Source organism: Pyxicephalus adspersus, chromosome 9 (genome assembly GCF_032062135.1).
Source record: "Pyxicephalus adspersus chromosome 9, UCB_Pads_2.0, whole genome shotgun sequence".
In the NCBI taxonomy this organism is placed as follows: domain Eukaryota; kingdom Metazoa; phylum Chordata; class Amphibia; order Anura; family Pyxicephalidae; genus Pyxicephalus; species Pyxicephalus adspersus.
Window position 1 is genome coordinate 52,491,382 of NC_092866.1, and position 13,707 is coordinate 52,505,088.

General features: G+C 38.5%; 1 protein-coding gene across 1 annotated transcript in view; it reads left to right on the forward strand.

Annotated features, from left to right (window-relative positions):
* MYBPC3 (myosin binding protein C3) overlaps positions 1–12,915 on the forward strand; it is a 74,179-nt gene extending 61,264 nt beyond the window's left edge. The window contains exons 24-32 of the mRNA XM_072421546.1: positions 1,278–1,445; positions 2,550–2,638; positions 3,861–4,056; positions 4,158–4,297; positions 5,055–5,214; positions 8,005–8,141; positions 8,852–9,038; positions 9,653–9,685; positions 12,581–12,915. Coding sequence (XP_072277647.1) covers positions 1,278–1,445; positions 2,550–2,638; positions 3,861–4,056; positions 4,158–4,297; positions 5,055–5,214; positions 8,005–8,141; positions 8,852–9,038; positions 9,653–9,663 — 1,088 coding nt within the window. The 3' untranslated portion in view covers positions 9,664–9,685; positions 12,581–12,915. The remainder of the gene's footprint in view (positions 1–1,277; positions 1,446–2,549; positions 2,639–3,860; positions 4,057–4,157; positions 4,298–5,054; positions 5,215–8,004; positions 8,142–8,851; positions 9,039–9,652; positions 9,686–12,580) is intronic.
* The last annotated feature ends 792 nt before the right edge of the window (positions 12,916–13,707 follow it).

Genomic DNA, 13,707 nt, shown 5'->3' on the forward strand with positions numbered 1-13,707 from the left:
TACTTTAGGATGGCACCGCACACCCATTAGCCACTCTATTTCCATCTGTAATTGATTCTAATATCTGCACTGCATGTGTTAAGATGAAGCATTAAGCCCTCACCAGATGTATGTAAAAATGTAGGAGTGTGTGCATTCTTGGTGGATGCGTAGGTGTTATTTATAAACATTATCCACTCCACTGTGCCGTTAAGCCTAAAGCAATTTGCCAACGCATGCATTAGTGTGCCAGCTCTGTGCAGGTCAGTTGCCGAGTATTTTTATACAGCATGCTTTGCAAATCTGGCAACACTTCAGCTTTGTGCAGCCAGAAAATGCAAAGAGAACAGAGGGAACAGTAAACGTTAGGAGCTAATTAGAAGTCACCTCATAGCCAGAAAATAAATCTGTTTGTAGTAACTTTTATTGCTGTTTGCATTGCCTTACAGAACACAATTGTATGCATAATAAAAAAGCTGATTAATTATTAATGGCCCAGGACAAGAATGCAGTGAAACATACTTTGTATTTGTCAACGACAATGAAATAGACATCTGCCATTTTTAAGGGAGGGCATCATTATAAGGCTACATATTTCTCCAATGGCAGGCTTACCTTTGAACTTTGAGATTCCTTAGCCTAAGCCAGGCACCAGCAGTATTTTTGGAGGTAAGGGAGCAAGAAATACCACTGCTGACTTTTTTCTTAATTTGCTGGTTGCCTGATTGACATGTCAAATATCAGCTTTACTGTTTTTGAGTTACATGTGCTGAACAAGTAAACAGATTAGGCAGTTAATTTCCTTTAGGTAGACTAGAAGCGTGTGTTTCCATTGTTTAGGTAAACTCATCACCTGATTTCTAACAGCACAGAACAAGATGAAAATTCACTATCTGTGCCTTCTTGACCCAGTGTCAACCATTCCCCTAATTTTGTAAGGGTGTCATATGGAAAGGATATGATAAGAAAAATATCCCCAATGGTATCACAAACATAATTTTATCCCTTCCTCACTCTATTTTTGTATCAAGTTAGGATTTCACCAGATATGCCATTATATGCAGAGGCACACCAGCATGTTGGCAAATCCCTAGAACTCCTCATTGGATGGAAATATCATTAAATGGTGTTTGAACAGCACCTGTCCATGCATTGATCTATAAAGTTATTGTGACATTGCATGGGTCTGTTTTTGGCTGACTCAGTATCTTCACCTGTTTTTATCAAATATTAAGCTTAATTTTGTTTAATCTCTTGGCTAACCTTGGTTCTCGCTTTGTTTTTATTACCTTCTACAGCCTCAGAATGGGTTCCAGCTCTGCAAGGCCTGACTGAGAGAACCTCAAGTCTGATTAAAGATCTGCCCACTGGAGCCAGACTCACCTTCAGGGTCAGGGCCATGAACCTGGCAGGACCCAGTGAGCCATGCACCATGAAGGAGCCAGTGACAATCCGAGAGATCATGCGTGAGTTTACCAGAATGAGACATAGCAATTTGTGGAAGGAAATAGTCTGGATAAAACTCTTTTCAGTTTTGCATTCTGAAGTAGGGGTGTCAGGTTTTATTGTCGTCTGTTACTAGGATTATCAAATGTCCTACAAAAAGTTGTTGGATCGGGTTAGATATTCTGGGATTATTCATTAAGGGTGGATGCAAATGAGCACAAAGATAGATGTGTTCCAAATATTGGAAGTCTTAGTTAATCTTAGCATATGTGTATAGAGTATTCTTGCTTGCACTGGTGCCAGTTTGAGTGGGGCAAATGCTCATGTTACCCCTGCCTTTAGGGGGCTTAAATAGACAGAATGGCACTGGTGCAGAGAGCTGGAATAGTGTGAATTTTTAATGTTTAAACTGTTTAACACCCAGCTGTGTACACTCTCCTTTTACTAGCTGTCGAGAATAGCATTTAAGTACCTCAAGTTTGTAGTAATGCCGGTTATGCAAGCATCTAAAAGACATAGAAACAAAATTCAGAATTCTATCCTATTAATACACAACTAAAGTAAACACATACTATCATTGACTAAATCTAGTAAGGAGTTGATGCCCATAGCAAAGCTTTAACAGAATCAATTAAAAGTTTTCTAAATTTTAACAACCTACAAACAAAAATGCAATACATTTCAGCTCATTAGTCTATAAATGTGGTTGCTGCATTGGTTTTCCTTTTTTTCAGACTTCTATTCCTTTATTTGTACCAGGTGTTCCTGGGAATAGCAAACCTACACCCTGTCCCTTGGTGGCTATGTTCACTCATCCACTGTATTTATGCATCCATTTCAGTCAGAAGTTTGGATGGGGTTTTATACAGCTCAGCTTGACAGTTTAAGGACACAAATGTTTCATTTCTTAGGGCAACCTAAAGAACTTTAAAGGGGCATTTTGCCCCGAAAACATCATTTTGGTCTGTATGGACACTCAGGAAAACCTGAAAAAAAACAAATTTTTATTAAATCTATCCAAAATCCCTAAAATAATGTAAAGGCTTGAAACAAGTACTTGAGCATCTGATAGCCCTAGATTTCGTACATCATCATATTCTAACTGTATATTTCCTTACCTATAGAAAAGCCAAAGATCTGGCTGCCTCGTTACCTGAGACAAAGATTTGTGAAGAGGGTTGGTGAGACAGTGAACATTGTTATCCCCTTCCAGGTATGACTGGGGTGCTAAACGTGACCATATTGTCAGCTGTTTTGGAAATCATTGGCTGCACATACTTGCATTAGGTGGCAGATTGAGTCTCTCATATTTAGAATATAAAGTATGACAGCATTTCAAAAAGTTTAGTGGTGGCAGTTTTTATTTGTGACAAGTCAACTTTATCACCTCTATAACAAGACCAAGTGCTGGTGATTATTATTATTATTATTATTATTATTATTAATAAACAGGATTTATATGGCACCAACATATTATGCAGCGCTGTACATTAAATAGGGTGATGCATTTGGGTAGGTATACAAGAGTAACAGCCAACGTTTTCATTCTCAGGTTCACAGTAGTTAGTGGTTGGTGTACTGTACATCTGTGCTGTGAACCAGTAGCGGTACACAGTGGTGAGTGATATCTGGGTACACAGTGAGCACAATGTGGAAAGATAAGTGAGAGGAATGACACATTCACTTGCTAGTTAGTACAATCCTGAAGATGCTGACAATGGACAATGGAAGAAGATGCAGGCCATGTGTTGGGTAAATTTAGAATACTATGTATTTTGAAATGCAAGAGGATACTCAGGACGTGAAGATAGAGGAAGGCTACTATTATTATTATACAACTGATAAAAATAGAATGGGAGCTTGGCTAAGGACATAACAAGAAAAAAATGACCAATCTGCAGAATCTATGTGTACATGATGAACTTCTGCTCTGTCGTTGGTAATTTGCATGCGTGTCCCAAAATATATAGAGACTCTCAACTCCTCATTGACAGTATACTATAGCAAGGTGCCAAATTGTTTTATTCAAATTAAATAGGAGTGGCCTTTCATAGACCTCATGTGGTCTTTGAGAGAAATACCTATTCAATTCTACCTTCTGATGCCTTAAAGTTTACATGCCAGCTGGCATTTGAATAAAACCCCAAACATAATTATTTACATTTACATGTGCTGTTCTAAAATTTCAGCCAACTGAATAGTATCTTAAAAGGTCACCGCATAAGAAACCCTTAGAAAGTCCTCCATAAAGACATTCTGTTCTAAGCAAGCAGTCATTACTAAAGCAAACAGGCAGGGATAACAGAGCAAAGTCGTGTATTAATCTGAAGTGTGGTCCACCTCGCAATTTATTTAGTTGTCCTTGGAAAAAGTGATTCATTGTTTATGTTTATTCTTTAGCTATAACACAAATTTTTGGTGCGGTGTTTTTATAGGGAAAGCCTCGCCCCGTGGTCACCTGGCTGAAGGACGGCCAACCCATTGATCCAAAGCAAATTGGAATCAGGAACAGTGAAGCTGACACCATCTTGTTTATCAGATCTGCTGAGAGGCATCACTCTGGCGAGTACCAGGTTAAGATCCAGATTGAGAATTGTGAGGACTCGGCTACTATCAAAATCCAGGTTGTAGGTAAGCTGCTGCAATATAAAGGAATATGCACACTTACAATACCTAGTAAAATCTATTTGATTTGCTTCCAATGTAATATTATGATGAATTCTGTCTTCTAGACAAGCCCAGTGCTCCTCAGAACCTGAAGATTGTGGAAGTATGGGGATTCAATGTGGCTCTAGAATGGGCTCCACCTCAGGATGATGGCAATACTGAGATAACAGGTTATACCATCCAGAAAGCAGACAGGAAAACCATGGTAAATTATGTTCTTGGACCATATAAAAATAAAATGTTGTACAAAGTTATGTCTGATACGGGGGTTTTGGGGGAGGGTTGTTTCTTAGTTCTGCCTCCATCTTCTTTTATAATAACATTATTTCTTCCTTAGTGAACGTAGAATGAAAAGTCAGGCTATTTTCTTTTATGTTTATGTTACATAATTTTTTAACCATGTGTTAACTACAATAATTTACACTGGTTGGTCAAATACCAGATTACAGAGAGAAACTATAATTCTGATTGGCTCGGAGTTAGTGAACTTTGCAAATAGTCATTGCATATGTCTATATTCTGTTTGTATTTTGTGTTTTTATGTCTGTTTATTCAGCAATAACTCTATCATTACTAATGATAAAATCAGAAATTATTTTTTTTTCAGTTTTCACCAGTATTACTTTTAGATAAAGGGGTTTTACTCCATTAAAAAACATACATTTTCACTTACATAACAATACATTGTTGTATTGTGTTTATTATTATTATTATTAATAATAATAATAACAAATAATAATAATAAACAGAATTCATATAGTGCCAACATATTACGCAGCGCTCACAATGCTCAGTTATACATTTCCTCCTGCAAACTTAATTGTATAAAAGAGTGCAGCAACCCTATGTGACTATCCTTTTTTCAGGATATGCTATCCTGAAAAAAGTTCACAAACATTAATAATTCTGTCTTTTTTGTTACTATGAAATGAACATTCTTTTCTCATTATTTACTATCGCAGGAATGGTTCACTGTCTTTGAACACTACAGACGTCTGCATTGCGTTGTGTCCGATCTGATCATGGGTAATCAGTACTACTTCCGAGTTTTCAGTGAGAACATGTGTGGTATCAGCGAAAAACCTGGTACCTCCAAGGACTTTGCAAATATACTGAAGACAGGTGAGATTGTTCAGGGAGGCTGTATGTGCTAATTTAATTGCTTTGGATAAAATTCTATTTTCTCATATCTCTGTCCTTCCTAGCAAAGGAAATCTGTGTAGAAAGAAATATAAAGACTGCCATTGGTGATCTGTCCTCCTGAATCCGTTCACTGCCTGGTCATCATGTTGATTTAGGAGTTTCACTACTTTTTTGACTTTTTGGAAAATTATCATCAAGATCAAGATTTTTGTTTGTTATCACAAGTTTCATATTTGTCCTGGTCAGTGGAAATATTGAAATGGCTTATCAGTATGAAAGTCAGGCAAATCTTATTGGCAGTCCTTACATTATTCTTGGTACAGGTTTCCTTTACGAAAGAAAATTGAGGAAATAGATTATTTAGAGGAGGTTGAGATAAAAAAAGATAGGTAGGTAAGAATATAACTCACCTCTGTTGCTGTCTTAGGTGGGTTCTTCTCCAGGTCTTGCGGATGGCCAGTACCTACCTTTGTGTGTATGTATATATATATATATTTATATATATATATAAAACTAAATTACTAGAAGAAAAGCCTTTGAGGTTTAAATGACAGGGGGGCCCTGAAAACTACAACTACCTAAGTTCCAATCATTGCAAACCAAAGTTACAATGAGAAGGTGGACATTAGGAAGGAGACTGCTGTGTCTCTTTGGAAAGGCTAAAGGATTGCTTCAGAACAGTACTATTGATGTTAAAGGTCTCCTATGGTAGAGGCCATAAATGAAACAAAGCTCAACCTTTTTAACATGCGGGGTGTCTTGAAATAACTTTCAGATCTTAGGGAACTCTTGAAAATAAAAACAATATCTACAGTTTACAGTACATTTGCATGGTGGTCACTGGGAAGAATGCCTTTTATATCCCTGACCAATGAGAAGAATGGCATTTACAATAACCATAAAGACCATGGGTGTCAGAAGAAACTGACCTGAATAGAACAAATTGCTGATTGCTCAAGGAACCCTTAGCAACCACTAGAGGAACCCTAGGGTTCCATGGAACCCTAATTGAAAAACACTGATCAATCCTGAAAGTCTAAAACAGACAAAGAATCACACGCAGGAAACAGCGGCACACAAGAGACAAGTATAAAATTCTATTTTACCCAGTCCATATTACATGGTCAATTCCAGATTTCACTTTTCAATACTGGAAGAATAAATATGGTTGCCAGGAGTAAATTAGACACATACATATTTATTAGATAAGTGGGATATTAGTCTTCTATCCAATAGAATATATGTTATATTGAATTCCCAAAAAAATGCTTTGGAAGGCTTATTCAGGCAGACTAGTTTTTGGCTCAGAATTTGATTCTAACACGTTTGACAGGTCTTATTCATCACAGCCGTCATTCACTCCTAGCACAGAGTATTGCTCTAGCAGTTAACAGCAGTCAAAATGCACTGGAAGGCATTGTGTATGAATGACAGCGTCATTCATTATAGAGATGAATGGAGTCTCTCAAACAATCAGTGACTTGCCCAGACCCACTAGGTGATCAGCTCCTGTGTAACAGACTTGTCACCAGTCTGTCCTTTCAAATATAATTCAGGAAATTAATGATGTCTATAGATAGAAAGATATTCTCACACAAGACACAGATCTGAGAGTCTCTTAGCATATTTTTTCCTTGTGGAGCTGAGCACACAATGTGAAGGGTAAGGATTGCCAAAAAAAAAAAATCGTTGTACTGGTATACGTAGCAGCAAATCGAACTTCCTAATTACTATTTAAAGATGAACTCCATCCAAGCGTGAAGAAAAATCAATGAATGCAGATATATATCCCTATTTATTGTACAGCGCTGTGTAATATGTTGGCACTATAAAAATATTGTTTAATTATAAACTAATATTAACAATAGTATGTTTTAATAAAAAAGTTGGGATGTATATTTGTGAAGCAGTGAATGTGATAGTCACCAGTACTAATTGTTTTGCAGATATGATTGCTCCCATACATTTATTTCAGCTGTTAATTCAGATGTTTGCCTGGAGTTCTGCTTGAAAGCAAAACTGTTATGAGATAAATATGGGGGTGTCCATATTCTTAAAAGAAAACCTTCTTGATAGCTAATTGCATGGCTGACATCCTGAGCCTCTGATCTAAAATCTGCTAGTCCGCTAACCAAATATGCAGATTAAGTCTGAGAAACGTTATGATATATTGTTCTTTATCCAGTAGCATGCTTCAGGTTGGCATACAAAAGTACTAAAGCTAAAGAATCAGCATGACTTCCAGGCAATATGCATTATCAGGATGATCAGCAATGGCAGCCAATGTGATTCCTCTATAATGTAATTAGTTTACCAGCAATCTGTATTTAGAATGATATTTACAGACTCCACAAATGCTATATCTAATGGGAATAGTGGTAACATAAGCACAGAATAATTAGGACAGTAATGCAAAGTATGAGCTGACATGGTTAGGTGACATTGTGCTAGGAGGCAGAGATTATCATAGAGCTCATATTGTTATTCTGGATTAGGTGGGATTGGGTTCCTTTAGCTCAAAGATAAAAGTCTCCGCTTTACATTATACCATTTCTTTTCCAGCAGAGGTAATACAATAAAACATTGCTTGCCATTATTTCTTCCCTTATGTTTTCATTATACCAGAGTTACCTATTCAATTGTTTTTATTGTATTGTATGTTTTACACTATATGGCGCATTGTTTAAAACCAATTTTGTTTTTTCTACATTAAATAAACTGGTATATGTCTGGTATAGGGATGTCTAATCTTCTTCTCTTCTTTCCCAGGCACTGAATACAAACCCCCCAACTACAAGGATCATGAGTTTGAAGAGGCTCCTAAATTTACACATCCACTTGTGAGCCGCTCTGTAGTTGCAGGATACAATGCAACTCTTAGCTGCGCTGTACGCGGGACACCCAGGGTAAGGGATTTGTTTTAATAACTTCTAGAAAAAGTGAGCACAAGATAAATGCATTGGGTCAGCAGCTACAGTTTGATGGATGTTGGACTAGTTGGAAGTGGGAAGTATGGGATACATGGGGGGGATTCAACAAGGCTCGTCCATAATAACCAACCTGTGCCTCTGTCCCTACTAATTTTCATGAGCTTTAGGTTACTAAAGAATGAGATTACAGGTGCAATTTGTGGAAGTCGGTTTTTGTTGCATAATAAGGTCAAGAACTTACCTGTCCTGAAACTGCTGCTTCTTTAAATGAAGAGAAGTCAATTGAGGCGCCGTGGAAATCTTGCATAGATGCTCCATCAAAAACTACAAAGAAAAATTGGACAAGTGTAACTTGCTGTAGTTGTCAAAGCAGACGTTGTGAGGATATTGTATCCCCCCCTTCCCCACAACGGGTTAGCAAAGAGAAGCTTACACCAGTCTGCTCCATAAACTTTCTACAGGATTGAAAAGCCACAAATAATAATTAAAGATTGTTTAGTCTTTTAGAACTGAAATCAGGGAATTTTTGCTTGGGCCTGAAAGTGGGATGGGGTCGTGAATAGTTTAATATTTTATTTAAAATTATTTCCTTAATAATTTTCAGGACATAAACCTTTCTTGGCTGCATGCAGCAGACTAATCCCCATCTCCTATTTTTTGTTCTATCATCCTTTGAATTTCTGCAGCCCAAGATCACCTGGTACAAGAACAAAATGGACCTGTCATTCGAAGCTCGCTACAGGGCTTTCAGTAAGCAAGGTGTACTGACCCTAGAAGTGAGGAAGCCCAGCCCCTTTGATGGTGGAGTCTACACCTGCAGAGCTGTGAATGAACATGGAACAGCAGAAACTGAATGCAGACTGGATGTTCGAGGCAAGTTTTGCATATATTATCTGTATACCAGCATGGCACGGTGGACAATAACATTATCCCATATTGATAACATAAGTGTAGCTGATGACCAGATCCAGTAAAGGCAAAATACTGGACTGATAGTCCTCAGGTTACCATTATATCACATAATTCGAGTGAATTCACTGCCTTCTTTATTGTGTTGTCCATGCTACACAATGTCAGCCTTCCTGGTTTGGGTTACAAGCAAGAGGATAAGAAAAATATTTCATTCTAAATACAAAAAAATTGCACTGAAATTTAAAAGATGCACAAGCCTTTTTGTAGGATGAACCATCTATTTCCTCTATTTAATTTATTGGTATTTCTCTAAAATACATGAAAATGTGATTGGCTGCTTTGTTGCCTAGGGGTGAGCACATGTCTATTGTAGATATATAGAATTATCACACAATTGTCAATACAAGCAAATGTTGCAATTTAGGGGACAAAACTCCGCCCTGGGGACTCAGCTCAGATTCATAAACCATGTATATGTGACAGGTGCACTTTAACAGTATTGTAAGCAGATTAAGTTGGGAGGGGAATGGCTGTAGCAACATTTTGTGACTGATGTTTTCTTTTTATATCTACAGTGCCCCAGTAAATGACTGAAAGGATTCTGACAGGTAGGTGTTCTGTTGGTGCTTTACATGGGCTGCACATCTCTGATCAGACCTTTTACTGTAACATTGTTCCTATATTCAGATTTTGTGGAGATTTTTGCTAGGGATCTAAACACAAGGAAGACTTGTAAGGGTCTGTGTTATGGAGCTTCTGTCAGCCTCAGGCAGGTTTTGCATTCACACACACACAAGACTTTGGGAATGTATAACCAGCTTGAAGAAGTTTGAATAGTGATCAGAAGAAAATGCAGGATGCTTATCAGATCAAATTCTGTATGATTCTGATAAGCATCCTAAAATAATGGCAAACTCATGCCATTGACATAAGTCCAAGCACATCAACACAGACTCTTAAGCTGCGTACACACGTCAGATTTTTCTCGCCCGATATTCGGCATCGGCCAGATATCGGGCGAAAATCTGGCGTGTGTACAGTCAGCGTCGTCCATCGTCCGAACGACCGTCCTGGTGGATCCACGGACGATGAACGACGACCGATCCTAATGCAAGGGAAGGGGGAGAGCGCGCAGCAGGGTGACGCTCCGTCGCTCTCCCCCTCCCCTCTCCATAGAGCAGAACGGTGCTGTATGTATGTACAGCACCGTTCATGCATCGTGTAGTCCTTTGTCGTTGGAAAGGATCGTGAAAGATCCTTTCCAACAACAAAAATTGCACGTGTGTACGCAGCTTTATAAATGTATAACTGCAATAATTGTTGGGTATGAGTCTTGAGGGTTCTGTATAGGGGCTGTGCATCACTGAACCATCCTTACACTGGGATACTATAAAAGCTCAGTGTCGTTATAGAGCTGCTGGCTAGGGGTCTAGACACAAGAAAGCTTTATTATAATTTTGTGTATTCTGGTTTTGGTATACAAATAATTTAAGTAACCCTGAATGGTAAAAATAGCTTTTGCCCATGCCAGGTATCACATTTCCAGGCTGACTGATAACATGTCTGCCTGCTTACTCTGTGTCTTTAAAAAAGGCATCCTGTGCTTCTTGGAAGTATATCTTGTCCCTGTGACAGCTGCCAGCATAGCCGGATACAGGATTGTAGTAAGTGGAAGCTTGGCACCGGTTTCTCCTGTAAAGTTAGACAGCTGTCAGTGGTGCTCATCTGGGCCGTGCTGTGAAGCACCATAACTGTCACGTTTGCAGACAAGTTTTATTGGGTCAATGGGAGCAACCATCTTCTGGGTCCAACACATTAACAACAAAATAAATGTGACCCGTCTACCATGGCTATAAAATATGAGATGAGTCTGCTGCATGCTTTGGCTGTGAGTGGTACAGCAGGCACAGGTGGGGGGAATTTGTTTTGCACTGGGGCTGAAACCTCTGCCATTGCTACTCTCATTCTCATCATTTAGTGACATTGTGTAGCAGTTGATAAACCTTTTACTAGGAACTTCACTGACTGCAAGAAAAATATAATTCGCACTTTGCTAAAAAAAAAATCCATAAAAATATGTAAAGGCTAGATCTGAATTTTCTTCAAAGGGCATTAGGAATGTTTTCCTTTCAGTCTATTACAGAAATGACGGTTCGGCCTTTAAGGTCCTCACCCACTGGTAATTCGTGACCTCTAGGCTAGAATATCTCCATCCCGACCAATCAGACTCAGTTGACATTTTTAAAGCACATCAGATCACTGGAGATGTCCTACACATTTGGTGGATTTGGCTAAGGTGCAACACATTTTCTTTAGAATCCCAAAACAGTTGCTCAGTCATGGAAAAAAGAACTGATTTAAGAAAGTAAAATAATGTATCCACTTATTTATAAATGTACAATAACATAGTATACTCTTGGATACTTACAACAAATATTTCAAAATATGGAGTCCTTAAATACAATATTTGCATTGCTCACTTGCTGTGCAAGCTTGACCTCTTGTAGGCTGCTCTTCATGTGAACACAATGGGCCTGCTTTATTAAAGCTTTCCAAGACTGGAGAAGACAGAAAATCATAGGAGAACCTGGATGATCCAGCAAATCTGGAATGGATCTGTTCTGGGATTGAAAACCTTTTCCAACAAATAGCAAATGAATTTGAAGAAATCCATTCCAGGTATGTTGGATCACTTAGGTTCTCCCATGATAGTCTCCAGCCTTGGCGAACTTTATTAAATCAGGCCCAGTGTTCTCCCATATTCCTTACCTGCCCTACCGAACTTATTTTTCCAAGTAATAACTCCAGTGATCCTCCTCTTCTATCCTCTCTACTCTGGTTTCTCAGTTTGCGGACTATACACCCACAATCACACATATCCCTCAACAACTTATTGTTCCTGACACAAGTATATCTCTTTCTATATCTGTAATTGGCTTCTTTACTACTCATCCAACTCAATAAAGACTACCCTGATACCTTTAGTGAGGCCACCTATTGGATTTAGAGACCTGTACGTGGTGCAATGGGCAGGAGGAGGTCCAACAGCACTGCCAGGATGCTGTGGCTGATACAATTTGCCAAGTCTTGTGATTTAAGGACATAGCGAAAATAAATATAAGCAGACACCTAGAATGGGGATCAGTTTAGGAGGTCAGTTTCCGAATTCCGAATAAATCTTGCTTTTGTTCTTGTCAAGCCTCACTTCCTGTCCTGGTGAGAGGTGGTACAAGAAAAGGAAGTTAAGTGGATTCCTATCTGAATAAAAAAAAATCCATCATTAATCTCTATCACTGAAAGTGCTATTTGCCTAGCTTTCATTATGACCCTTCATACTTTATAGTACCTGACCCAGAAATATTCTTATCAGAACTTTAGACTTAACCTTGAGTTTCCAATTCTGCATCTTCAGAATGAGGTCGGCAATGACAGTTTGTTCATTTATTTGATTTTTCTATGTTTTTGTGACTGCCATCTCATGCACTGCTATGTTTCCTCTACAGGTGCCGCTGTCAGAATGAAGGATTTGATCTCGGAAATAATTATCTGTATTCCTTAGTCATTTCATAGCAAACACACGCATACAACTCACATACACACTGCAAGGTTCTCATTACTTCGGTTCAGCGGATTGTACCGGTACTGTCACACTGGTACTTGATTTTCTGGCATTCTGCAGAAGACATGAGCTTGGATTGATGATTGTTGTTGATATTTTCTAGACTCTATGACGGCGTAGGTGAATTGATAGGGGTAATGATATTGCCGTAATACAAATATGTAAGTACTTCAAGTGATTTTGGAAGGTGAAATAAAATAATAAAGAATGCAGAATATTTTTAGAGCGTGCTTTCATTGTTTGTGTTCTTGTCTAATAGAGATTGGGCCAAGGTCCAGCATTTGAGTCTCCAATTAAATTAAAATAAACTTTCAGTTTAATTCACCTAAACATATTCTGGGTTCATCAAAACAAAAGTTGTGTTAAGTTTTATAGTTTATTTATAAAGAAAGCAGCCACCACCTGACTATAAAAAACTTCCCCAGGCAGCATACTGTAGGGAACGAGCCTTGATCTATGGGTGGGGTCAGATAGACCCCCTGATAAGTCAAAGCTAGAACCAGGACTACGCTTAGAACTTTCTGGCTTCCCTCCTTCATGTCTAGAAGTTACAGCATTGCAAAAGTCAAGTTCTTTTGATCTGGGCCTGGTACAGAAATTCCACTTGTTGCCCTTGAGGGTGGCCCTGGCCAGAACTTGCTGATCTGCTTTCCTAAATGGAAGGCTCCAGCTTTGACTTAGCAGAAGATCTTTACCTGCCCCTGTTTAATAAAAAATTGAACCATTACAGTTGTCTATGCAAGGCAAGCAGAAGGAAAAGTAGTAGTCAGTGATATTTTCATTGGACTCCCTGCAACCAATTTTATCCCCATTACTCACTTCCATGCCTTTTTCTGCACTGTGGGCCTGATTTATGAAAGCTCTCTAAGGCTGGGGAGAATACACTTTCATCAGTGAAGCTGGGTGATACAGAAAACCTGGCATGGATTTCCTAAAAATCATTTGCTATTTGTTCAATCCTGGACCAGATGCATTTCAGGTTTGATGGATCAATCAGCTTCACTGATGAAA